Below are 25661 nucleotides of genomic sequence, written 5' to 3'. Positions count from 1 at the left end.
CTGTGTTCACAAATTATAGAGGTTTCCAATGTGTAAGTACCTGACAGAACTCCAGTGTCAGTCAAAGCTGTGGACTTGCAGTCCTTGTTCTGGTATCATCAGTCAGGCTGTTGTTCCATTCTGAACAATAGTGCCTCAGCTTAAACAACAGCAGGATCAGTGGCTCTGGAGAACCAAACTGATGCACACCCTGCATGAGATATTCCTTTTCCTGAAATTGCCTTATAACTTTAGTATTCAGTGAGAATACAAGGCACTAAATGTTTAAGCAGGTTTAGACATTTACTCTAAACATGGTTTTTAAAATAACTACAGCTCAAATCCTTGTGTTTTTTCCATCCTTTCTACCAAACTATTAAGTGCTTGTTCTCCTAGTATAATTTTTTTCTTTTTTTCTTTTTTCTTTTTTTTTTTCTTAGCATTGGGTACAAAAACAAAGATTATTTTTATTGTGAAACTTTTCACAAACAAATCAATCCCTCAGACACCATTTGTGTGGTGAAAGTCAGCAAACAGATGTCTGAAATCAGCTAAGCCCAGATTTTGTCTATTTAAATGCTAAGTACTCAGAAGCTGCCTTTTAACCTGACTTTCACTTGAAGTCTACTGAAACTGCCAAGTGTTTGCCTAAGTGAGATCATTTCTTTACTTGCCCATTTTGGAAAATCTGGGTTGAATCCCCATTTCAGCTGTTGTGCAGATAACACCTAGCAATTTTGTAGCAACACTGTAAGAATTAAGAAGTTGGTGACCACTGATGCCTTGAACAAGCTTGTCTAAATGTTAAAGTCTGTGAATAAGTATGCAGAAGCACTGTTGACCCAACAAGTCTCACTTCCAGTCTTGCTACCTAAAATGTTCAGCTCTTGCTGATGCCCTTCTTCATGAGACTTTTATGAGACTGTAAGGAGAAGACATGCACTTGCAGTAGCATGAAGAAAAGCAGAGCTGCTATTTCATCCTATTTTAATCCAAATCATTCCCATTAACTAAAATGCAGAGGAAAAGGCAAAAGCACTGTTTTGCTTTTTGATGTGAGGTGGGTTTTTTTCTACATAAATGTTGCTGGTAATGACAGGTACGAGAGGCTTAGAATCGCTCCAGGCTTGAAGGTTTTTCCATTAAGCAGGTGACACCATTTGTCCTGTAGAGTTCTGCCTGCAAGCGATTAATCTTTACATGTTCTCTTATCGGCTGCTCTAAGGGCTTATGTACACGTCTCCCATATTCTGAAGATGACAGAACAGCGACAGGTCTTGCCATTTCCTGTGAAAATATAAAATTCTCCTTACAAGAAAGTCACAGAATGAAAACTTGGCAGTTATCTACTGCTAAACATGCTGTGGCCAGGGGCAAAATAACAGACAGAAGTGTACAGCATCTGCTATACAGATGTGTATTTATTTAGCAGGTTTCTGCACTCTTACTGTTCCATCCCTGACCTAGTTTTTAATGTATATCAATAAACCATGAATGTATCCCTAGATCACAAGATGATAAGTGATGGACCTCAGCCATGAGTTACTGTGGACTGATAATTTTTTACTTACAGACACACAGGCGATTACCATGTGATTACTGGCAAGCTAAATGCTATGTTACTGGAAAGTGGCACAGATTTTCTTTTAAACCTTATTTTTCTTGTGCACTGACTTGCATGATTCATTTAAAAAACAAGATTTAATTTGTATTCCCTGTTACAGGAACACATCCCCTGCTTGCACAATTCAGTGAAACCACTGCATTAAAAAAATCAAAGCCTAAAGAAAAACTAGGAGGAAGGTCTAGTCCATGCAAGCTTTCCCTGAAGGACATAAAAACATATACTACTGTATTTTTGTACAATGAAAGGTTTTACTAAAAATGCTTGTACCTGTAAGACTACAGAAATAACCACTCTGCAATGATGGGAAGTGGACTTGGTGAAAAATAACCTGAGCAAGAAAAGATGATTTTAAGCTTGTTCTTAGTAAACTGCACTTTAAGTGACTGTGCAATCAGTATGTGCAATCTGCAGTTCCTTCCTGTGCTACAGCAACGGGGAGCTCTGGAGTCAGAAGGGAAAGACAGGAGTTGTTTGTTGTACTTTCCCTGGCCAAAGGTATCATATTTATCAGGCTGCTTATGCATTTGCTCACTGGCTAACATAGTAAACCTCGGTCCCCAATGTGTTTACCTAGTCTTCATGATTTAAATAATACCTACAAGTAGAATCAAAATGCGGGTACCACATCACAGTTCAGGTGCAAATAAATGAATTATTTGCTACAACAGACGTGAGTCTGAGCCACATCAGCACTTATGAGAGAACCTGTGAAGCACAAGAGCCACTGCATTTCCAGTGGGGACACAGGTGGGAGCACAGATCCAAGGGGTCTCATAGCAGGGCAGTCAGATGTGAGATATTTCCAGACTTGCGAGTAAAAGTAGACCTGGGATTCTTGGGAAGATTTTGCAAACCCTTTTTTTTTTTTTTAACAAAAACAAAACAAACAAACAAACAAAAAACCCCACAAAAACAAACAACCAAAAAACCCAACAAACCAGAAAAGCCTATTCTATAACAACCATTCATCCCCCGACTCTCCCTTAACCCTTCTTGCCTACCTTGCTCCACCTCATTAAAAGCTATTCACTGCACCAATTTATAACCCCACCAGAATAAAAATCAAGTCAAGAAGTGTGGCAGGCACAAATAAGACCATTTCCTCCCCACACCCAGTTGGGGATAAATGTTGAAAAAGGAGAAATGACAGAATCTTTGTACCATCAAAAAAGACTTTGCTAGCGATACAGGGTTTACAGTGCTAACAACGAGCAACAGTATGTAATTTTGATAGTCTGTGTTCCCTTCCAGTAAATGAGATTCAGTTTCCAGCATCCTTGGTAGCACAGCACTGACTGTGCGCAGTGGCATTTCATCTTTGTGGGTTCAGCATTCAGCAGATTTCAGATTTTCCAACAGTTGGCTGGGAAGCATCCCGCTGCACGCCTCCGCAGCATGTAATTCCAGCACTGTTAACGCCTGGAATCAGCCATGGCAGCCTTGTGCAAACACTCTACTGCAGTCACCCTGCTATGCGTAGCTAAACCAAGTATCTGTAGCTGTACTGTTGGATTTCCTGGGTGCACCCAGGCTCTCTCTGCGGTAAATCAAGGACTTACTTGCAGTGATCGTTTTTTTTCCGCTTCAAGGAAATGAGTGACCTGTGGTGGATTCAGCCCGTCTCCCTTCAGTGTTACACTACAAATATGCAAATCACGGCCTTTTTATTTATTATGTTTTATAATATAGTTGTTATTATTATATAAAGTCTGTGAGGGCCACTGGGGTAATTAAAGAGTGGGAGTTGAGTATGTGACCTGCACTTAGTTATGGGTAAATCCAGTGTTGGGTGTCATCACGTGCGGGAGGATCATGTTGTAACATTTAGCAGCTGTGGGTCTGATGTGCCTCCATGCTAATTAAAGGGCTGGATTAAGGGACACCTGCTCAGGCAGAGTCCCTTGCATGCACGGTCCAGCAGAGCTGGTATGAATTCTGCATATAAGCATTTGCTTAAGGAAACAAACTGGGAGGAAAGTGATTTTGCTGACACTGAAAAGACACAAGAACTCAGTAAGAAACCTTAACTCTGCATTGATAAACTGTTTGTACACAAATTTCCCAGCTGGAAGTTTGCCTTGGTATTGGGGGAGTAGGGTGGCTTTGCTTTGTTTAAATAAAAATGAACATTTTAGTTGGAGCAGTCATTTACATGGCTTTTGGCCTCTCACAGATTGGCAGTTGAGTTACTAGGCATGAGCAGGTGATGGTAACGGGCACTCTCAGGATTCCTTTGGGAGCACCTAATACTCCCTGCACTGTCTGGTAGAGCTGAAGGACACTATGGTGCGGCACTGAAATGTCTGGAATATATAGCTGCTGTGAGAGGAGTGGCCTTTGTCCAGAAATCTCAACAGTTTTATTACACAGCAATTACGGTAATTTTAAATTTGTCTCTTTCTTCCTTCTTCCATGTCTATCATACATAATCATCAACATAGGCAGCCATTCTTAGCCTAGCCACCTCTTTACACACCACAAACCCACCAGGATTTTGATGCCATTAAGACACAGAGGTTGCATATCATTTGGTTTTTGACAGCCTCTGCCTCCGTGTGTATGTGGGTGTATAAATATAAGGGTATATATAGACACAGCTATGTACGTATGTGTATTTTATTTTTCAGATGCCGCAGAGAAAATACGTATTTATATATATTATAGTATCCCTGTTTTCAAGACAGCTGTTTAAAAACATGGCTGCAGACTTCCTTAGCTATCAGGCACCACACCAAACCTGCTGGCTTTCACTGCTTTGGTCAATCTTTTCCAGGTATGGCCATGGTCCTCTGAATGACCTCTCCTTTGCACCAGCTCCCTAAGAATTTCCTTCCTGCAGGGCAATCTGGTCTAAGCAGCTCCAGAGACTTGGGCTCTCTCAGCAAATGCTGGCATAGGGAGGGTGGATATCACAGGGCAGCAACTGAATCAGGGCCTCTGAATCCAGTCCTTTCAGAGAAGAGTTTTCATTAGCATCACAGAAATATTAATAGCTGCAGGACCACCTGAATTTCAAGTGCAACCAATGGCGACCAATGACAGAACCCGAGAGAATGTCAGGAAGATGTGGCAGGGGAGGTTTAGGTTGGACATTAGGGAAAGGTTCTACCCCTAGAGGGTGGTGGAGCACTGGAACAGGCTCCCCAGGGAGGCAGTCATGGCCCCAAGCCTGAGAGTGTTCAAGAAGAGACTGGACAATGCCCTCAGATACATGGTGTGAACTGTGGGGTTGTCCTGTGTAGGGACAGGAGTTGGTCTCAATGATCCTTTTGGGTTCCTTCCAACTCAGGACATTCTATGTTTCCATGCTCGAGGGGCACAGATGGTTCAGAAGCCACTCTTAGTGACCCTGAAGCTTTGAAATAGAGAGTTTGCCTCTCCGTGTGTCCCCCTCTCCCCACGCTTAAGCTTAAATACAGCTTGTCACCTGGAAATCTATAGGATGCCACAGAGCAGGAGCTGACTATGGTCTTCACTGACTAATGCTTTCTCCCAAACCTCCAGGCCGAGGACAATGACGTCCTCTTCCTGATGCCTTTGCTACCATATAGGCTGCGTTATAAAGGGTAAAACAATGCCTATAGTCTCCAGCTACGTCAAAAAGTACAGAATACTTTTAACAAAGATAATTATTAATTAATCAAAGGGTTACCTCCTCATTAATGTTAAGACCACGACTGCTTGCATGTTCTCTGTCACATCGGTGAAGTTTTTCGTTGTAACTCTCTGATCTATTAAAAATGGCATCATAAGTGGAAACATCTCCTGTCTTGAGAGAAGGAGAAAAAAAGACGAATTCACAGTATTGCTTAACTTTACAGGTTACAGAATATATGTAGTCAAATCAATACTTAAGCAGTGTGCATACAGCATTAGATGATGACAACTGTAATATTACTGAGACACCATCAGCAAGTTTGGGTCAGCCCTTCAGAACAGTCTGCAATAAAAATACCTAATGACACAGGACAAGTTTTCTTAAGTCTGTTCAGCTCGTGGCAATTTACTTTTTTTTTTTTTTCCCTGTGATCTGTTGTTATGTTTGGAAATTTAACTGCTTTATTTGTTTTAATTTTTTAACTTTATATTCTCCTTCTTGAGTTCATGAACTTGTCAAATGACCTGGCACTGTAATGTAAAAGGAAAGCGGAGAGATTCAGAATTTATTTGGAATGAAAAAGACAAAGGTGTCTTGCAGTGGAATCACCATTTAATTTCTTATTAAAGAAGAATTAAGAAGAGTTTAGACACATGCCACAGTGGTAGTCCTGTGATCCAATAATATGCATGTATCTATCACATATGAAAATACAGCACACCCCAAGCCAGAGCATTACTGTATTTATGGTTGACATAGTTGCATCCAAATATGCAACATTAAAGATCTGATCTGCTAACAAATTCATTTGTGAAATCCAACCAAGTTCTTTCATCAGTGGAATCAAAGGGATATCAAAACAAAAAAGTTTTCAAGGAAAGAAAAGCAAAATCCACTGTTGAAAGATGCTGGCAGTTGTTAATGAACATCATTAAAAGGTCCATATTCTGGTAAACATGTCAATCAATCAGTGATTCTGTGCATGGCTGACTATAAATTTGAAAAATTGTGCATTTTGTTGGGCTTTCTTTTTTTACCTCATTTTACCTTGTGCCCAATTTAGCCTTGTAAAACTCTTATATTTTGACTCTTACAATTTATAATGCTATCCTCCAAAACTAGTCAAGTCAGGGCAGGTCAAGGAGGCTATAAAGGTTCCATTAAAAGGAAACTATACCTAAGAACATTACTGAGGTGTTGCTGTAATCACAGGCTTCATTTGCAAGGCTATCATCTCCATTACTTGGTTCTGCCAAGAGGAGAAGCAGTTTGGTATTTAACCTTCTCATCCCTTCATTTCTCAGAAACCACCAAGCCTCACAGAATTTCAGGCATGTTCAAGATCATCCTGCATCTGATTTGCCACCTCCGTTATCATTATTATTATTATTTCTGTGCTTCATTGCTTGTCCTTTCTTCCCAACGCTACCAGTTTCATTCAGAATTTTAGTGGGCATCTAATTTGTGCTCACCACTGGGAAGGTTATTTGCTTCTTTGTTTTTATTCACGTAGCATTATTTGTCCATTATTTGTTACCTGTATCAGAGCAGATACCTCATTCTTTCTGGAACTCACAGACAGGTAGCCAGCCTGTTAAAAGCTAGCCCTGTCCCAGATGACCTGTTTAAAATCTCCTGTCAGATGTGTAGAGAAAACACTTTTGTGCTCCATATACTGATCACTTTTTGCTGCTGTTTCTCTTTGTTGTTAAATGCTGACTTAGTTGGCTTAGGTGGTGGTGTTGGGAAGCTGCTTCTTAAAGCATCAGAGCAAGTGATTCACGGAGAGCAGACAATAAATTTGCACTCAGAGTGGGCACCCTCTGTGTACTAACACTAAGCACTTTGCAAACATTCATTAATATTCCAGACACACATAAAATAGATAATAGCTTTCTCCATGGCACAGAAGAGGAAACACGATGCAAATTGGCTACAGTAACTTATGTAAAGCAATCGGGAGAGCAACTGTCAGCCAAGAGATTAAATAGCACGAATTCTGGCTTCTCGCCACGTGTTGAGCACGTCTTCTTCTATTTCTCTCTGCTTCAGACTCTGACACACAGTTGATTTTAGGTATTTTAGCTGAATAAAAGAATGAATTTCCCTTTCCTGGATAAATAAAACATTTCAAATGGTTTAATTCTTTAATTGTGCAGAAGACTGGGTCGAATCTGCTTCCTCCCCTGTGGCCGAGGCTTGTTCTGTGAAGAAACCCATTACGTGGCTGTTATCACATTTTGTTTCCATGCCACTGGAGCAGCACTTTCCACAAACCAGGTCATCTGGAGTGTAAAAGCAGACTTTATAATGTAAGCAAAAGCTCTACCATATGGTTGTTAATTCCGTGCATGTTGGATAGACTGTGAGCTCCGCTGGCCCCAAGTGCACCAGGCCAGGCCCCTGACCTGCCCTACCCTGACTGTTCTTGGGCTCTCCCCCATGTTTTGTTAACTGTGGCACCAACTGTGCCCATTTACCTTTGGGTCAGAGCACCTTCTCGATGTAACACTGAAATAAACATGCAAAGAGTCTGAAATTACAAATCCACCTGGCTTTTAGCAGGGCCAGCGAGTCAGTGCAGGGGATTTGCTGTTCCTTTAGCGCCCGGCGCTGTGCTGGGATCTGCACCCTGCCCAGGGCCACACGACCCGTGAAGTCTCACAAGTTGCTGTTCACACAAGGATCACCTGGTCCAACCTTTCTGGGCAAAAGCACAGTCTAGACAAGATGGCCCAGCACCCCGTTCAGCTAAATCTTAACAGTACAATGTTGGGGAATCCACCACTTCCCTGGGGAGGTTACTCCCTCGGTTGATTTTTCTCATTGTGAAAAATTTCCCTCATCTCCAATCAGAATTCCCCCAGGAGTAACTTCTACCATTAACCCTCATCTTTTCTATGGGACTCCTTGTACAAAGGGAGTCTCCATCCTCTTTGTAGCCACCCTTTATACACTGGAACATGGTGAGGGCTGAGCCCTTGCAGAGGGACTGAGGACAATGTCATAGAATCACAGAATCGTAGAATCATTTCATTTGGAAGAGACCCTCAGGATCATCAAGTCCAACCATAACCTAACTCTAGCACTAAGCCACGTCCCTAAGAACCTCGTCTAAACGCCTTTTAAACACCTCCAGGGATGGTGACTCCACCACTTCCCTGGGCAGCCTGTTCCAATGCCTGACAACCCTTTCTGTGATGAGTATTTTCCTAATATCCAATCTAAACCTCCCCTGGTGCAACTTGAGGCTGTTTCCTCTTGTCCTGTCACTTGCTACCTGGGAGAAGAGACCAACACCCTCCATGCTACAACCTCCTTTCAGGTAGTAGTAGAGAGTGATAAGGTCTCCCCTCAGCCTCCTTTTCTCCAGGCTAAACAGCCCCAGTTCCCTCAGCTGCTCCTCATCAGACTTGTGCGCCAGGCCCCTCACCAGCTTCATCGCCCTCCTCTGCACTCTCTCCAGTACCTGAATGTCATTCTCATGACCTCACGTTGCGTGGAAACCCACGGAAAAGGCTTGGCCTTGCAAGGCCGCCCTGCCCTGCCCGGCCCGGCCCTGCCCGGCTCTCCCCCCGCTCCGCTCCCATCCCTCCCTCACCTTGCCCACCCGGTGGAAATAGCTGAGCTCCGGAGGCCCTTCCCGTCTGGCCGGGATGTGGCTGAAGGCGGAGAGGGCGGAGACGGGAGGCTGCCGACCCTTTGCCGCCGCGACACCGAGTGCCTCCTCTGTCCCTTCCGACCCCACTGCGCCCGGGGCGCCCGGCGGCGCCGGCGGGGCGGGAGAGGCCATGCTGCCGAGCGGCCGCCGTTACCCGGCAACGCGAAGGGAGGGCCCGGGCGGCGGCTCCGGGGCGGTCTGGGGGCCCGTAGCGCCGCGGAACGGGCTGCAGGGGCGGGGAGCACTGGGACAGGCCCCCCGCCGGGTGCGACCCGGAGTCTGAGGCAGCCTGATAGAGCACACAAGTGTGCCCGTGTGGGCAAGAAGGCCAGTATCCTGGGGTGCGTCATGAAGAGTGTGACCAGCAGGTCGAGGGAGGTTCTCCTGCCCCTCTGCTCTGCCCTGGTGAGGCCACATCTGGAGTACTGTGGCCAGTTCTGGGCTCCCCAGTTTAAGAAGGACAAGGAATTACTGGAGGGAGTCCAGCAGAGGGCTACAAAGATGATTAGGGGTCTGGAGCATCTTTCATATGAGGAGAGACTGAGAGAGCTGGGTCTGTTCAGCCTGGAGAAGAGAGGCTGAGAGGAGATCTTATTAATGTTTATTTATATCTCAAGGGTGGATGTCAAGAGGATGGGACCAGACTCCTTTCAGTGGTGCCAAACGACAGGATAAGGGTCAACGGGCACAGACTGAAGCACAGGAGGTTCCATCTGAATATGAGAAGAAGCTCCTTTACTTTGAGGGTGCCAGAGCACTGGAACAGGCTGCCCAGAGAGGTTGTGGAGTCTCCTTCTCTGGAGACATTCAAAACCCTCCTGGACACATTCCTGTGTGATCTGCTCTGGGTGAACCTGCTTTAGCAGCTGGGTTGGACTGGATGATCTACAGAGGTCCCTTCCAACCCCAACCATTCAGTGACAGGAACCGGCCCCCAGGCACAGCTGAGCCCCAGTAGTTGTGGCCATGGGGAGCTCAGGGAAGCTCTGAGTGTTCCCCCAGAGTGGTGCTAAACCTGGGAGTGTGGGTTAACTCACACCCACATGTGAGGGTTTGGGCACAGTTTTAAGCAGTGGCCTCAGGGTTGCCTCAGCAAGAAGCATGTCCCACAGCCTGGCCTGGGGATCCAGCACTGCCCTCCCACAGGCCAGCTGCCTCATCCTCTGTGTCCTCTGATGCTGGGGAAGAAGGTTTGAGCAAATCCTGGCTGAAAGGGACTTGCTTTTTTCCCTGGCAGTTTGCACTAATCCAGAAATCACCTTTGAATTTGAGAAGTTGAATAAAAACTTGCTGTAGTGTGGAGTTTCCACCAGAATGATTATCCCGAGTCTTGAAGAACATGGAGTTTCTTTGGCCAGCGCCTCCTTGCCCATGAGTTTTAGTGGGATGTTGAGCCATTTCAGGCAATGCAATCGGAAATCTCTCACACACACAAACACTCATGTTGGAGATATTGAAATTAAGCATCTTCCAGGTGCAAATCTAACAACAGATTGACTCTAAAACTGCTCTGGCCGAGTAGCACTTGGCTTCTAGTTTCGATATTCACCCCACAGTTATCCTCCTTTAATACCTACCTGTAGCCTGTGCTTCTTATTACTGTGCCTCTTTGGGACCTGCAACGAGCTTTGTTTGTTTTACCATTTCTGCAGTCACAGTTGCAGAAATAATGTGCTGCAGGTCCAGCATTACTATTATTATTGCTACCAGTATCTTGTGGCAAGCACTTTCACAACTGCAGTCTTCGAGGCATCTTGAATTTTACTGAACATCCAAGATTCATTTAAAACAAAACAAAACCCCACAACATTCATAGTACCAGAAATCTTCACAACTGATTGTTTTGGGCATCTTGGACCCAGGCAAGATCAGGCCTACTGATTTAAAAGTCCCACCTCTCCTATATAGCTGCCACTCCCCCATCACTAACACACTGAGTAACATAGTCTCATGCTTCTTTGCAAGTGCATTGTGGGGGCATTTATACTCTACAGACTTGGGTGGGTGTTTTTTTAATCATTTGTGACAATTTCCATCTGCTTAACTAATAACATCCCTCTACCAATTAGGACCTTCTTCCTTCTGTAGAACAGGCCAACTTAGCGCAGCCTAAGTGAGCAGTGGAATCGAAAATCCAACACCTGCCTTACATCAGCTTCCTACGCAGAGACACATTTGCTACTGTGCAAGTGCTTTTCTGTAGTTTAGTCCGAGCACCAAGAGACAGCAAGCCCATTTAGAACAAGCAGCTCAGCTGAAGCTGCAGCTATAAATAGAGCTGCAAGAAACTGCTCGCCAGAAATATAAGCTAAAGCAGGCAAGAGCTCTGAAGTCAGATATGAAAGGTTTCTCTCCAGTTTTCTTTCTGCTGTTCACATGTAGCTCACTTTGATTAACATTTAAGATGGCATTAATTGAATCGCATGATCTGCATGCAATACAGATTGTCAAAAATACCGCTGAATGCTCTTTAGAGATTTGTCCTAAGCCTTCCATTTGAAATAATTTAAAATGATGCTTTTTCAGTTCATTTTTTCTGCCCAATGGACCTATATAAAACCCTTTAGAATTATTTGAATTTTACAATGGCTTTTTCTTCCTGGTCACCTTTTGCAGATTCCCCAGAAGCAGGATATGAATGCCCAAGGGTTTTTATTCCAGTTACAATCAGACTTAGATCATATGCTACTAGAATGCTACTGTTAAGTGTATGTTCCTGTTATAGAATCTCACAGGAGGTCAGTCTGTTTCCTTAGTAATGTAAATATGAACAGGTGAGAGGGCAATGGAGCAATTTTAATCTACATGGCCAAAACTTTGCTTTCAAACGCAGCTGAGATCAGAGACGAAAGTGTTAAAAGTTGAATTCTGTGTCTTGAGGAGAAATACAAGTGCCTGCTTTTTTAGGGAATAGCCATGTGTCCCTCAGGTTCTGCTGCTAAAGTTCCTGAATTTTGAATATGTTGATATATACTTTTATGGCCATAAAGGTGTCTCAGGGCCAAGGTGACTGTTCAAAAATGTCTAACTGGACATTTCTAAAAGAAATTTAGAAAGCAAATGGTAATGGGTAGGGACAGATGGGGACAGAGATGACAGTGACAGGGACAGAGATGGGACATATACAAGAGGACACAAGACTTGTAACTGGACAGGTCATTGATAAGCAGAAAACCCACAGTATCTGTGTTCTCACTACAAACTGACGTGCCTGTTTCAAACTTGTCACTTAGAGCTGAGATCACAGAATCACAGAATGGTTTGGGTTGGAACGGGCCTCTGGAGATCATCCAGTCCAACCCAGCTGCTAAAGCAGGTTCACCCAGAGCAGATCACACAGGAATGTGTCCAGGAGGGTTTTGAATGTCTCCAGAGAAGAAGACTCCACAGCCTCTCTGGGGAACCTGTTCCAGTGCTCTGGCACCCTCAAAGTAAAGAAGTTTCTCCTCATATTCAGATGGAACGTCCTGTGCTTCAGTCTGTGCCCATTGACCCTCATGTTATCACTGGGCACCACTGAAAGGAGTCTGGTCCCATCCTCTTGACACCCATTCTTGAGATATTTATAAGAGATGGCTGGCCTGCTGTCAAATTAAGGTTTAGCAATTCACCTCCTGTCCTTTCTGTTTTACCTCAGCAGATACCAGATTGCCACGTGTTCCTGATTCTCAACTGAGCCACAAAGGAGAGACAATCTTTGCCACAAATGTTCGATCTGATGGACCTTGAAAAGAGGCTGAAACAAAAATGGCTCAAAAACTCTGCCGCCCTCCCCCTACCACAGTTTTGGTCCAAGCCAGTTGTTTCACACGAAGGCTTGTTTCTTCTAGATCCCAATTAATGACAGACGGCCCATCTCAAACAGGGAGGCTCTTCAGAAGTTTTCTGAAGGAGAGGGAGACAGCTGTACATCATCTACAGAAGTCACCACACCTCTTGCAGTCTTCAGGGTTTTTGGTTTTCTGTTTGTTTGTTTGTTTTGGTTTTGAGGGTTTTTTGGTGTGTGGTTTTTTTTTTTTTTCATGAGCTATTCAGGAAATTTTTAAACTTTTCTTGAATATATCTATTGTTTCAAGTAATTCTCTACACAATTGCTATGACTCAGCCTCAGTCTGTAGATTACAAAACTCTCCTGGTTGGCTTGTGACTAAGATTTCAACTGCTTGAATGGAGAATTAGGCTTTTTGAATAATTATTTATATTTTAATGAATTATAAAACAATTGTAAAATGATAACTGATTAACTGATAGAATTTAGAATTATCATGTTTATGCTGATTGACATCTGCTGAATGGATACTCCAATTCAGATGAATATTCTGTTCAATCACCCTCTTGCTAAGTAGAGTAATGTACAACTTTCTACATGAGGTGCCATTACTTTCGTAACAATTGCTATTTGTAACGCTGTTTTGAAATCCAAACATGAAAATTTCTACTCCAGGAGCGTCAAACTTTCGAAATACCTCGTGCATTTTTTTCATGTCAAAACTGAGATTTTCATGGCTACAAATATATTTGAAAAATAGTCCATCAAAAAAATTCAAACAATTCTTGGCAGAATCTTTGTTTTGAACAATGGCATCCTGCAACATGAAGGGGATCAGATCTTCATAGTTGAAAAGAGGATTAACATGTCCTAATCTTTCATTTTGACGTATTCAAACCTACACTGACCTGAATAATTCCTTTTCCTAAATTTGAAACCATTTAAAATTAATATGTAGTAAACTTCAAGGTGAACTGATTTATACACTAGTTTTGACAAATTGACACAAATCTGACGTACTCCAAGGAACAAAATACTCTGTTAATTGCATGTTTTATTTAAGGCACATATATCTCATTCTACATTTGTTTCCACCCCAGATTCACTCTTTTAGACAAGAAAGGAAGAATAAAACTAAAAACGCCTAATCTCAAAACTCTTTGGGGTCAATCTGTAAAAATGTTGAAGGGTGGTATCTAGGTCAGGTGAATGAGAATCTGCTATCTGAAGAAGAAAAAAATATCTTCACACAGAAGTACAACTAAAAGGAAAACTACATATCAAAGGACAAGGTAATAATTGCTTTAAATGCAGTAAATCTGTTGCTCTATAAAGCATCCTGACAACATCGCTAATTACTTGCCCTGATATGAAGTTCTGAAAACAAAACAAGACAGACTTTCAGCAGGTCTGCCTTCAGGTGTGCACAGCTGTCGCTTTAGATACAAGCAGACTGACTTCTGCCTGTGCCTCAGCAGAAAAAGGGAAGGTCTATAGATATTTTACAGAATAGAGAGCTCATAAAGAAATATAAAGAGAATGAAAAACACAGCATAAAAAGATGCTAATGTCTCTCTTTAGAAACAGAAGCTAAATAGCATTAATTTACAGGTAATCCCAAGTACTTTTGTAGTTAACAGAAATATCTGCAAGTCTAATCTTCTTGTTCTTCTGTAGCCCTCCATAAGCTGGAGCAAAGCACTGACTTTGAAAACGAAATCTAGCAGGCTCTCCGGGTGTTCCCGTTAGGATTTCATTTTCCCAGACCACAGCGAATCACTCTTACATTGATCTTTTGGCTGCTTTCTCGTGGTGTGAAATACATTTGCCTTGTACTTCTGGAAATCATACACTTCGTGGTTCGCTACTGACCTATGAACTATGGCACCGAAATGGAAGTTGTAGAACTTGAACCTTACTGTGATGTAGAATCTATGGCATGTCGAGTACATGTCTGTATGGTTATCATGAAGCTTTCCAAGTTACACACTGATACGTGAACAGTGTTATACCCAGTTACGGAGGCAGATGAAATTGCTGGAGGAGAGGAAGAAAGAGGATACAAGAACTCTGGGTCAATCTAGACAGGGGAAAAATAAAACAGTATAAACATCAGATGTAAAATGCATTGGAAGACAAAAAGTATTTATTGGATACAAATGGTTTCTCGGCACTAGAAAGATAATAATAGTCAGTAACTGAAGGCTGGAGAGAGGATGGTGTGCACCTTTCTTTGGGCATCACACTGCAGATGCAGATCTTTTGCCCACTTTCTTGTTCTTTAGTGGGATTTGGCTGCAAGAATCAGAACGCAACTGCAAAATGAGAGAACACCAGAGAAACATGAGTTCTCTAAACAAGGGCATTTTCAACATGCTGTTGGAGGGCACATATATATCTTTATATACCATTGGACCAGTCAACTCACGGCCATTCAAATGTTGTAACATTTCATGGCTTAAAGAAATATAATATTGTTTAACCTCTATAAAAATAATAGAAACAAGGCTATCAAGTTAGGTACAAGGTTTGCTACCGATGCATAAAGTGTGCAAGAATACAAATGAAAAGCAAAATCCTGAATGTACATGTTATACCTGGAAGCTGCACATAGATACAACAGTACAATATAATCAACTTTACATAAAGAGTTTTCATCCACAGTAAGAAATGATTGCTTTCACCTGTGACAATACCAGAATGATTTTAAGGGCCCAGAGTACATTCAAAGTCTCAGAGATTTTAAATTCTTTTTAAATTGTTCCTAGGACAAATTTATAGTAAGTGGAGAGGCGGGATTTAGGAGAAGTCTTAAGCATAGGTGAGTGATAGCTTGTTTTGGGCAATGACTGGGATATTGTTTCTGCTGCCATGTGAGCTATTTGGAAAGCCTTTTGTTCCACTGGAAAATATTTATCTTATTAATTAAAAGGAAGAAATGATAAAGGCAACAAAACATTTTAAAAGAGATTTTATTAGACTGACCACCTATTTTGAGATTTACTGATCAAAAGTTCCCAGCCCTGGGTGAAACATCAAGCGTGTCATGTTGGATATCACTGAAATAACTTGCATTTGGCTTTTAGACTAACTTCAAGGGATCAAAATTCAGATTGTGTATTTTACTGCAAATGTAGGCATTTGAAATCTACTGCCATTCCAATTTGCTAGCGAGCAGATGGCTGCTGTGAGTAAACATGCCACACTCAGTGAGACTGTGGCCTGATGCCATTTATTTGTGACCCACAATTTTGAGAACTCCTTCTGAAAGGACAACAATGGAATACAAATGCCAATATATGTTTCATTAATGAGAAATCTGAACACTTTCTACATTTCAATAACATGCCAGAGGTAACAGTGCATAAGTTGACTTCTATATTCATACCATATCGATCAGAAAAAAAACTTGTAATTATATGCTATTTTTTAAATAGGAGGATTTTATTAATTTTGGTCTTGTTATGCTGTTATGACTAAAGAGTATGTTAATTTCAAGTCCTGCTTATAGCAAAGCAAAAATTAATGTTTACTATCTATGCTTCAAAGGAGCAATTACCTGCTTTTTCAGTCTTTCACTTGGCTCATCTATGACACTATGCAAGTGCGATACTCTTTAATGCACTGGGATTTAAATTAATCTTGAATATTCAAAAAATAGCATTTTTTGTATCTTCCACTCGTACTCATGTCCTGATAAATTATTTTAAATATCCTATGAAATCCGGCATTGTACAAGTGAAGTGACAGGCTTGCACGAGCAAAAGAAGTTGTTAAAGTGCAAGACGAACAAAACATTTTTTCTCTTATACAGCTTCTCCTAGTTATTGTTTAAACATTGCAGGCCGGTTGCAAAGTAGCAACACTACTACTGTCTCCAGTATCTCCCGCTTTGCTTGTGTTTATGGATTTGAGGTAAGTCTTCTGTATCACCTAGGGACTAAATGGCTGCCAAGTGCCCAGGATGCCACCCAAGACTGAAGACAAAAGAGGTGAGGCAATTTCTGAAAGGCAACAGCAAGTCTAGCAGATATTATTGACAGAGGCTGTTGAGATAGCTGGACACAGCCTGTCCCAACATTTAACTGCTGAATAAAAAGCAGCAGGAGCAGAGGACATGCATGTTAAGAGTGACAGAAGCCATGGAAGGAAGCAAAACTAAGAGACAGCAACAGTAAGACAAAGTACATATAAACTTTTAATGAATTAACCTTACAAAAGACAATAGCTTCAAAACATTTGACACGTTTGTACAAAACTATTCCAGCATTGTTAGTTCTCTCTTCAGAAAGAATGCCAGCAAGCCACCCAACGTGTCCCTGGCTATGAGATGCAACTGGTGATCACATCCAAATTATGTGTGGACAGAGTAAACTTATTTACAAATACTGTATACTTTAATACCAGATTAGTGGATGCTATTGGGGAGTGACTGTATTTTCCAGAAAACACCATGCATCAGAAAATAGTAGGCACCCCTAGCTTTATTGCCTTTTCCCCCCGCATTTGTCACTAACATCTCTTTTTAGTCCTTTCAGGATGAATTATCTCCTTTAATTCCTATTCCTTCTTTTCTTGTCTTTGAATAACTGTGCAAGTTGCAGTACAATCTTCCAGTCCTATAGCGTACATCGCAACTGTCCTTGAACACAGGAATATCAAGGTGCAAAATGATGGCTCATGGGACTATTCTGCAGCCATATTAAAATAAGTGCCACATACCAGAAAATAGCACGCATGTTAAGGGCCAAAATGTAGTTAAAAAGTGCGTGATACTTTCCTGAAAATATGGTATTGATGACACGTACAAGCAATCTTCAAGATGCCACATTCCCTTGTGAAAGGGATCTTGTCATTTCAGTATGTACAAAGTATGTCTTCAGTTCTCCTTTTCCTTTTACATTTATTATTCCTCTGCAAGTGCTCATGTACCCCAATGTTTGCAGGACATTGTTCGTCTCCTCTGTAACCTGCAACATACAGTAATAGAACCAGTGTTGATAACAGAGTAAAGCAAAATCTTCTTCCAATGTGTGAAGATAATGTTCTGAGCAATTAGGAGGGTTTTGCTATAATGCTTATAAGGCCTTCAAGGGTCTCAAGTGAAGTTTGAGCACCTGAGTTTTCAAATAGGCTGTTGCTGGATGCCCATTATGATTGCTTACGTCAAGTATCAAATTGGGTATAACCATGTCCATACCTAGGCTTGCAAACAGAGGGCTTGTAGATACACAAGAGCCACTAGGGACAACAATCTTTCTCAGAGAGCACTTTTCTCAACTTCAGGAGCTGTTTTTTTTTATTTCAGTAGACCCAAGCTTCCCCATCTTTCTGGGAATACTAAGACAGTGTGAATGAAGTGGTAGTAAGACATTAGCATCATCTGTCAGAGCTGCTGTTGCCAGTTTCTGACATAACTGGCAGTAAACCAAATTTTAGGCAGTTCTGCCATCTGAGGTGAAAGCCCAGTAGGACAGAGGTCATTTAACAGCATCAGTTGTTTCAGGCTGTCTGTGCTTCTTTGTGAAACAAGCAACCATTTGTAGATGTCATTGCTTTGACATCCCTGCTGTTTTCAGTTTTGACCAACAGATGGTAACTTTACTTTTCCATTATTTAGTTCTGAATACTCTCAATCATAGATTTGGAGTGCTTTCAATCACATGGTGGGATCCCAAAGTGCTAGGCAGCATACTAGACAGATACTTAAAATGTGATGCCTGACTATGGAATCACTGGGAAGTTAGTAAATTGAAGGTCTTTTCTATATAGGTCTATCTATAATCTATACAGATAATATTCTATAAAGATTATTAATCAGCATGGTTCATTAAAAGGGAAGTTTCATGATTGCTTTATGGATTTAACTTCATCTACAGCAGTTATGGTAATTTCCTTTACTTAGAAATAATTAACATCAGGAATGCCCTTCAGAGATAAGATAGCTAGTATTTTACAAGTTCAGAAATTCACAGAATAGAAATGTGATTTCCCTCAAATCGTCTCTTAATCTAGGGATGCATTTCCAAGAAACCCATGACTTCTTCCACTGTAGGGTCAAGATAAAGTTTTGATTCTGCTTCAATTTTCCCTATAATTTTCAATTAATTATTTACTTTCCTGCCCAATGTCTAATTATTTTGAAATTTATAGGTACCACTGGTAAGTAATTTTTTTCTGTAGGCATTCTTAGCTCCAAAACACAGACCTATTTGATGTGCAAATATATGATGTTTTTTAAGCACCAAACTCAAAGGATTAAGATAAATACTAGCACAAAACCAAAACTTACCTGTATTTTATCTAAGACACCAGTGCTGTCCATCCTGCTGGCCACATTTACTGTATTGCCCCAGATATCATATTGTGGTTTTTGAGCTCCAATTACTCCAGCTATTACAGGTCCATGGTTGATACCTGGAAAACATCAGAACTTAACATTAAAAGAGAAGATCCACCAAACAAGGACGCACAGTGCACCTGGTAATATATGAAGTTACTGAACGTGGTATTTGGCCCATGCTGAATAATACAGCAATCAATAGCTTGTTCACAACTGTTTTATCCACCATTTACAGCAGAAGGATGTTCGTTATAAAAATGCAAAAGTTAATTAATCTAATTTTAGTTTTACAGCTCCCTCCCCATCCTGAATAAATGTGATATTTTCAGCTATCAGTATCCTAATAATCTGCTACTCCCTTATTACATAGCACGAGAAACACACTGTGAGAGAGAAGCAGCTTCTGGGAAAACAGATATAAAATAAATATTTAATTGATTATCTTCTCCTCTCTGCAATAGTTGATGGCCAAATCAAATGACTTTTACAGTATTCTTTGCTTCTTGAATGTAGAATAAACTGTTATGAATGAGCTGGATGGATTTAGAGCCTTGTTCTGAAGGCTGGATTGCCCATAGAATGGTCCAAATAACTGCAATATAAATATATGTGTTCAAATAATTTGATTATGCATGGAGTAACAGTTACAAATTGCTAGCTCTGAAATGCACACTGTAAGAGTGTAGAACAATGTAGTACCATCCCTCATTAGACTCCGGGCATTTTTTATCTTGCAGTCAGTTTGTATCCTATGTTACATTTGTCAAGGGAGTAAGTTGTACTCTGCTAGTAGGGAAGGAAATCAGGAGGCAAAATCAAAGCACTATCATTAACCATCATCTAATATACTATAATTGTAACCTTACATACTAATGAGCAGGAAAGCCAAGTTAGACCTAGTGAGAAATAAACCCTGAACAAGTGAATAGTTTAGATTTCTAAAGTTACCTCCACATCAGTGGATTATAACCAACGTCTATTAATTCCTTGACAAAAAGCATCATTAAGGATACATCTATGCAGCAAAATGAAAGTGTGAGTGTAGCAAAGAGAGACATCTCAGTGCTGGCTCATCTAGTATGGATCATGGCAACATGGGCTAGCAACCACACTATAAGCCCACTTGGAAACCCTGGAAAAAATGACTGTAGCAGTGAAATTTAGAATACTGGGGAAATATACAAACTCTAAAGGATACCGGATAGAACCTGATAAATACTTGTCTAAGCATTTGGGATTAAATCCACAAAGGGACTTAGGCCTTGCAAAACTTATGGATTAACAACCAAGCCATCTGTGTGCCTATCTGCGTGATGACATCCAAGGCACTAGGGACCCAAGACTGGAATCCACAGAAGCCATCTGCTGACTTGCCCAAGCTGCTCATAGGAATATTGAGGAGATGTGTGTTGCATACGCTCTGCCATGGTCCAGAAATTAGGGGAGTGCAATGGGACTTTCCTACCAAATATAAGGGCCAGGAGGTGACTTTTATTTTTTTACCTCCTCCTTGAATCACCATTGCTGGCGGTTTGATTAATACCTAAGGGGCTGGAAAGCCAGATTCAGAACCCTCCTCCTTCGAGAAGACTTCTACCTGTATCTCTTAGGAATTGTGTTTTGGCCACCCAGGCATTCTGAGATGTGCTGCTCTATGACATTCCTGCTCATGCAGGTCTCCTTTGCATGACACAAGTGAATGTTTGTTGGGGCAAGGCTGGAAGAGTCGTACTCTCAGTCCAAGTGACTGTTCTGACAGAGGGTGACACCATCTGTCTCTCTCCCTCATATCCAAAGCAACATTTAATTATTCCATGAAAAGGCAAATACTGTTCAGCAGGACAGAAAGACAATATCTCATTCCAACATATCCCACAGCCTAGCCTCATAGCATCCTCCAGGGAACAGGGATCCCTGTGTTTGAGCAGCCTCAGCCAAAAGCAGGAACCAAATTAAGTTCTCCTACAACACAAACATCCTAACCATGAATTTATATGGAAAATAACATCAGCTTCTATTCTGTTCTGAAAAATAGCAGTACCTGTGCAAAATCTGCTGCAAAAGCATATCTGAGCTTGTCTAATAAATCAAGAACCTTAGCTAACATAAGGGGAGGAACGCCTGCAATACAATCTGGGTGCTTCCCTCCCTTACCTGACAATGTCAGAGTGGGCTGTGTACCTCATTTCACTAAACAAGAGTCTGACTCCTCTGGAATCTATAGCTGTCCGGGTATTGGTGGCCCATATGGGGAAAAAGAGAAACCGTGACAACAGCAAACACTGTAAAAATCAGACATACGAATATTTTTTTTCCCGTAGAAAGTTTACTTCATGATCCTCATTTTAAAGAGTCAGTATTGCTTTAGTCAGTTTGTGGATTTAGCCCCGACACTCAGAAGCTCTTTATCAGGAAGCTCAACATGAGCCAACAGTGTGCCCAGGTGGCCAAGAAGGCCAATGGTATCCTGTCCTGTATCAAAAATAGCGTGGTCAGCAGGACAAGGGAAGTGATCCTTCCCCTGTACTCTGCATTGGTGGGGCCACACCTGGAGTATTGTGTTCAGTTCTGGGCCCCTCAGTTCAGGAAAGACATTGAAGTGCTGGAGCGGGTCCAGAGAAGAGCAACAAGACTGGTGAAGGGACTTGAGCACAAGACCTATGGGGAGAGGCTGAGGGAGCTGGGGTTGTTTAGTCTGGAGAAGAGGAGGCTCAGAGGTGACCTCATCACTCTCTATAACTATCTGAAGGGAAGTTATAGCCAGGTGGGGATTGGTCTCTTCTCCCAGGCAGTCAGCAATAGGACAAGGGGGCATGGGCTTAAACTCTGCCAGGGGAAATTTAGACTGAATATTAGGAAGAAATTCTTTACAGAGAGAGTAGTCAGGCATTGGAATGGCCTGCCCAGGGAGGTGGTGGACTCGCCGTCCCTGGAGGTTTTTAAAGTGAGGTTGGACATGGCACTTAGTGCCATGATCTAGTAAACAGACTAGAGTTGGACCAAGGGTTGGACTCGATGATCTCTGAGGTCTTTTCCAACCCAGTCGATTCTGTGATTCTGTGATTCTGTGATCTGTACTGACACTGCTGATATAAATATGTTTGCAAGTGTGTGGCATGTGTCATCTATGGCAAGAAGAGAACTTTTACTCTGTACAGAAATATGGTATCTCTACACTTTTTTTTCTGTCACACTTTGAGAAGGAAGCATACTTCAGATTTGCTTTGTCATTTTTTTAACTCTAGCAAGGAATACAAAACATACTGGCAAAGGAGCGCTCTCAGAAATACATATTTCAAGTCGGAAATAGCAAGTTTTGCCAGTGGGTGGCACTGTGAAATAAAGATGAGAGGAGCAGTCGAAAGGAAAAGCAAGCAGCACAGCAAGAAAAGACAAGAGAGGAGAATAACTGTGGGAAATCAAATGCTTCTGACATGTTTACAGGATTTATGGGTTTCCAATATTTATTTACTGCTTTCATTTCACACTTTCCAAGTTACATATTGCATTGTAAAACTGCAGTGTAGTGCTATCAAGAAATAAACATTTTAGAACATACGGTTCTTGACCAGCTCTGAATTCATTTATTTCATCATCCTTTCCATGGCTTACTGCAGCTGCCTGTTTCTTTCTTTAAAATACCATGCTCCACAAGTAGAAGCAATTAGAAGCTGAAATGTAACAGATACCTCTTTCAAATATAAACAACCAGTCATCTTTGCTCTTATTTGTCAATAACCACAGAATAACAAAGAGAAATATCCTTCTTTGTCTACCACAGGGAAGGATGGGGTGCATTTCTGTATGCTCACTTGACTTTAGTACATCTGAAATATATCAAACTCCAGCCTCACTGGCCCCTTACAGCTGTTGTCCTACAAAGCCATTTATATGGTTTTATAAAGTCTTGTCTAGAGTCTTCTCGTGTCCTCTGCTATTGAAGAGCTTAAAAAATTTATTCAGTTAACAACCTCTAGAATAATTACTATAGAGTTACCATGAAACCATTCAGAGCCATGGGAATATATTTTTTGACCATTGTTTACTTAGGAATACTGCCCTTTCCTGAGTTCTGCCTTGTAACACTCCTGCCCACAACAGCAGCTATGGTTAATGGGCAATACCACGTAGGCAGCCTTTAAACAAGATAAAGATGGTGCTATTTACTTTCATGGCCCTTGTGGTCAGGTCTACTAACACTTTAATCAGCTGGTACTTCACATTGAATTGTCCCACTCCTCCATAATATTCTCATAAAAATCCTGTGATACATACCTACTCGCAACTTGAAGTCATTGAATGAATGCTTGTTTATGACATCCAATTTCGCCACCAAGGCAAATGCGAACTCCACCATGGTTCCTATGTGCATATACTGTCGTTCAGGTTCCTGAATTTAAACAGCCAAACAAACAGAATAAAATAATTTTCCTTAGCCTTAGTTGCTGTGAGAATACCATCAAAATATAATGAACACTTTAAGGCACATAAATGCTTAAGGATGTCCTAATACCAGCAGGCAGCAGAAGAAAAGTAATGTAGAAGATAGTGCCCTGTGCAGCATCAGTTAGATCAATGGCCAATAGACCAGGATGCATTTTACTTACACAATCAGGCACTCTAGAGATGATAGATCCAAAACATGTCTAATCTGATTTTTTGATTACCCGATTAACCGATTAGCTGCTACCTAATCCCACAGGCACTCAATGTCTATATGTGCCTAGGATCTGTTCATTAATTTTCTCTAAGTGTCTGCTTCTATTTTATGCCTCTTAATAATAAATAATGCTCATGGACAGCCCCACAGAGATACCTCCCTCTCACTGTTGCACAGCTCAGCACCCTAGTTAATGCTTAAGCTCCAGTGAACTTCACACTTTTAAGAGATCCTCCACTAATCTGTTAGATAAGCACACACCTCTGAGAACATCTAAGAGACCTGAAAATGAATAAAATACAAGAGGAAGAGAGGAAGAAGGCAACCCATCATCTGGTTTGCATCCCCTCAGGCTGAGGAGAAAATTGATTTTCAGGCTCCCATAGCCTGGGGTAGGACCCTGACAAGAGAATGATTTCAAAAGAGATGGACTCACTGATCTCTGTGAGAAATGACTGAATCTTCTTCATTTCTTGATATAAAGTGACAGAAGATATGGACACATGACAACTTCAGGAGATGATTCATACGGTAGATGCATCAGCCTAGGTGGGACAGTAGTGGTGCTTCCCAGAGCAGTTGTTTAGACAAATGAAGCCTGTTTCCTTTAGAGTTCACTCCTAGCTAAGACAGATGGTTTTCTGCTCACTTGATGTATTCAGCCCCCCTCCTCAGGCACTTAGTCTTTCTTGGGTGCTTGTTTGAGCTGGGGGCTGTTCCCAGCAGTGTGCCTACCAGTCAGTCACTGCCACACTAGGTACTGCAGACCCCTGGGCATCAGGATTGAAGGCTGCTGAGCTTTGGTGGATTTCCTTTGAAAATGTATGCTCAGTTACCAAAGGAACATTAAACCTTGGATATCTTAAGTCACAGTTTGTGGAAATAATTCAAACGATACATTTCTTCCTGTGCACACACTAGTTTTCGTTGTGACTGAGAGCTCCCCTATGTCTTCTCATCTACAGTTCTGCATTTCCTCCATCCCCTTCACCTCCTTGTATTAAATGTCAGAGCTAATTTAAAATCTTTTTGTGTGTGTCCTCAGGATCCTTAAGGTCTGCAGTTCAGGTGTTAATTACTTCCGCCTAGAAGGAACATGACTTTGGCAAGAACATATTAATCCTTAGCAGAGAATGTGTTGACTCATAATTTCTGCCTCTCTGTTGCTAACCTATAGTACAGTAAAGATCATGGCAAAAGCGAGGTTTTTGCTTAAAAGTTATGAATTGCTTCTCTGAACTTCATTTCTACTGACTGCAGTTCCCAATCCTACCCTATTAAGTAAACCAGAAACAAAGGAACATGTTCTCAATGCTGAGCCTGAGGGTTCTGTAAGTGTATGGTTAATACAGCTACTCAGCCCTCCCAGCTTACAATGGAAAATACTCATTCTTGCAGTCTTTTGTACACTCTATAAATCCAGTTCTGTTGCAACATGTAGCAATAGAATGCTGTATTGTATTTGGAGTAGAAGGCCTGTTTTAAACTTAGCAAATACAGAGGTGGCATTTTCAAACCTCAATGTGAAGAACAATAATTCACAGAGACTACTAAACAAAAGTGTACAATGGTTCAGTACAGTACAACCTACATTAATAAGAAAAAACTAGGCCACATCATTATACATAACCTGCATTTTAATGAACAGAATTTTAGCCTTCATTTGAACATGCTTTTTATTAAACAGGAAGCTTTTCCTGTACCTGACACTGTTCTTGGTTGGGTGTAGCACTCAATCCTGTTGCTGCCATGTAAGTGCTTCCAATGGTCTTTATCTTTTCAACTCCACTGAACTTTGGCTTTGACAATAACTGTAAAACAAGGATGGTTATTCATTATTCAGATCAGTGGCCTTGTTACTCTAACAGCATTGTTGTTCTAATAGCATTCAAAGCATCAGTTCTTAAAACAGTCTCTTAATGGACTACAAATTGTTTCACAAATATATACAGGATGAAGGACTTAAAGATGGATAAAACAATGGATACAGCGTCTAAGGAAAGGGAATTTCTGTCTGCTAAAAT

The 25661-nt window shown here is 41.4% G+C and overlaps 2 protein-coding genes across 2 annotated transcripts in view; both read right to left on the bottom strand.

Moving 5' to 3' along the window:
• Positions 1-1089: 1089 nt before the first annotated feature.
• Positions 1090-8997, bottom strand: CFAP90 (cilia and flagella associated protein 90; the record flags this gene model as incomplete). The annotated part of the gene is made up of 3 exons (XM_080364160.1): positions 1090-1266; positions 5259-5375; positions 8806-8997. 3 exons carry the CDS (start codon positions 8995-8997, stop codon positions 1090-1092), a joined length of 486 nt encoding a protein of 161 aa, XP_080220286.1.
• An 8454-nt stretch (positions 8998-17451) lies between these two features.
• Positions 17452-25661, bottom strand: part of ADCY2 (adenylate cyclase 2) — a gene marked incomplete at both ends in the record, with an annotated part of 223790 nt that continues 215580 nt past the window's right edge. The window contains 4 exons of the mRNA XM_080339994.1: positions 17452-17604; positions 18927-19051; positions 23253-23367; positions 25341-25448. Of these exons, the coding sequence (XP_080196120.1) occupies positions 17452-17604; positions 18927-19051; positions 23253-23367; positions 25341-25448 (501 nt within the window). The remainder of the gene's footprint in view (positions 17605-18926; positions 19052-23252; positions 23368-25340; positions 25449-25661) is intronic.

The sequence above is a fragment of the Nesoenas mayeri genome (assembly GCF_963082525.1).
Source record: "Nesoenas mayeri genome assembly, chromosome: 2".
In the NCBI taxonomy this organism is placed as follows: domain Eukaryota; kingdom Metazoa; phylum Chordata; class Aves; order Columbiformes; family Columbidae; genus Nesoenas; species Nesoenas mayeri.
Note: the sequence above shows the minus strand (reverse complement) of the source record. Positions and strands in the feature narration are given on the sequence as shown.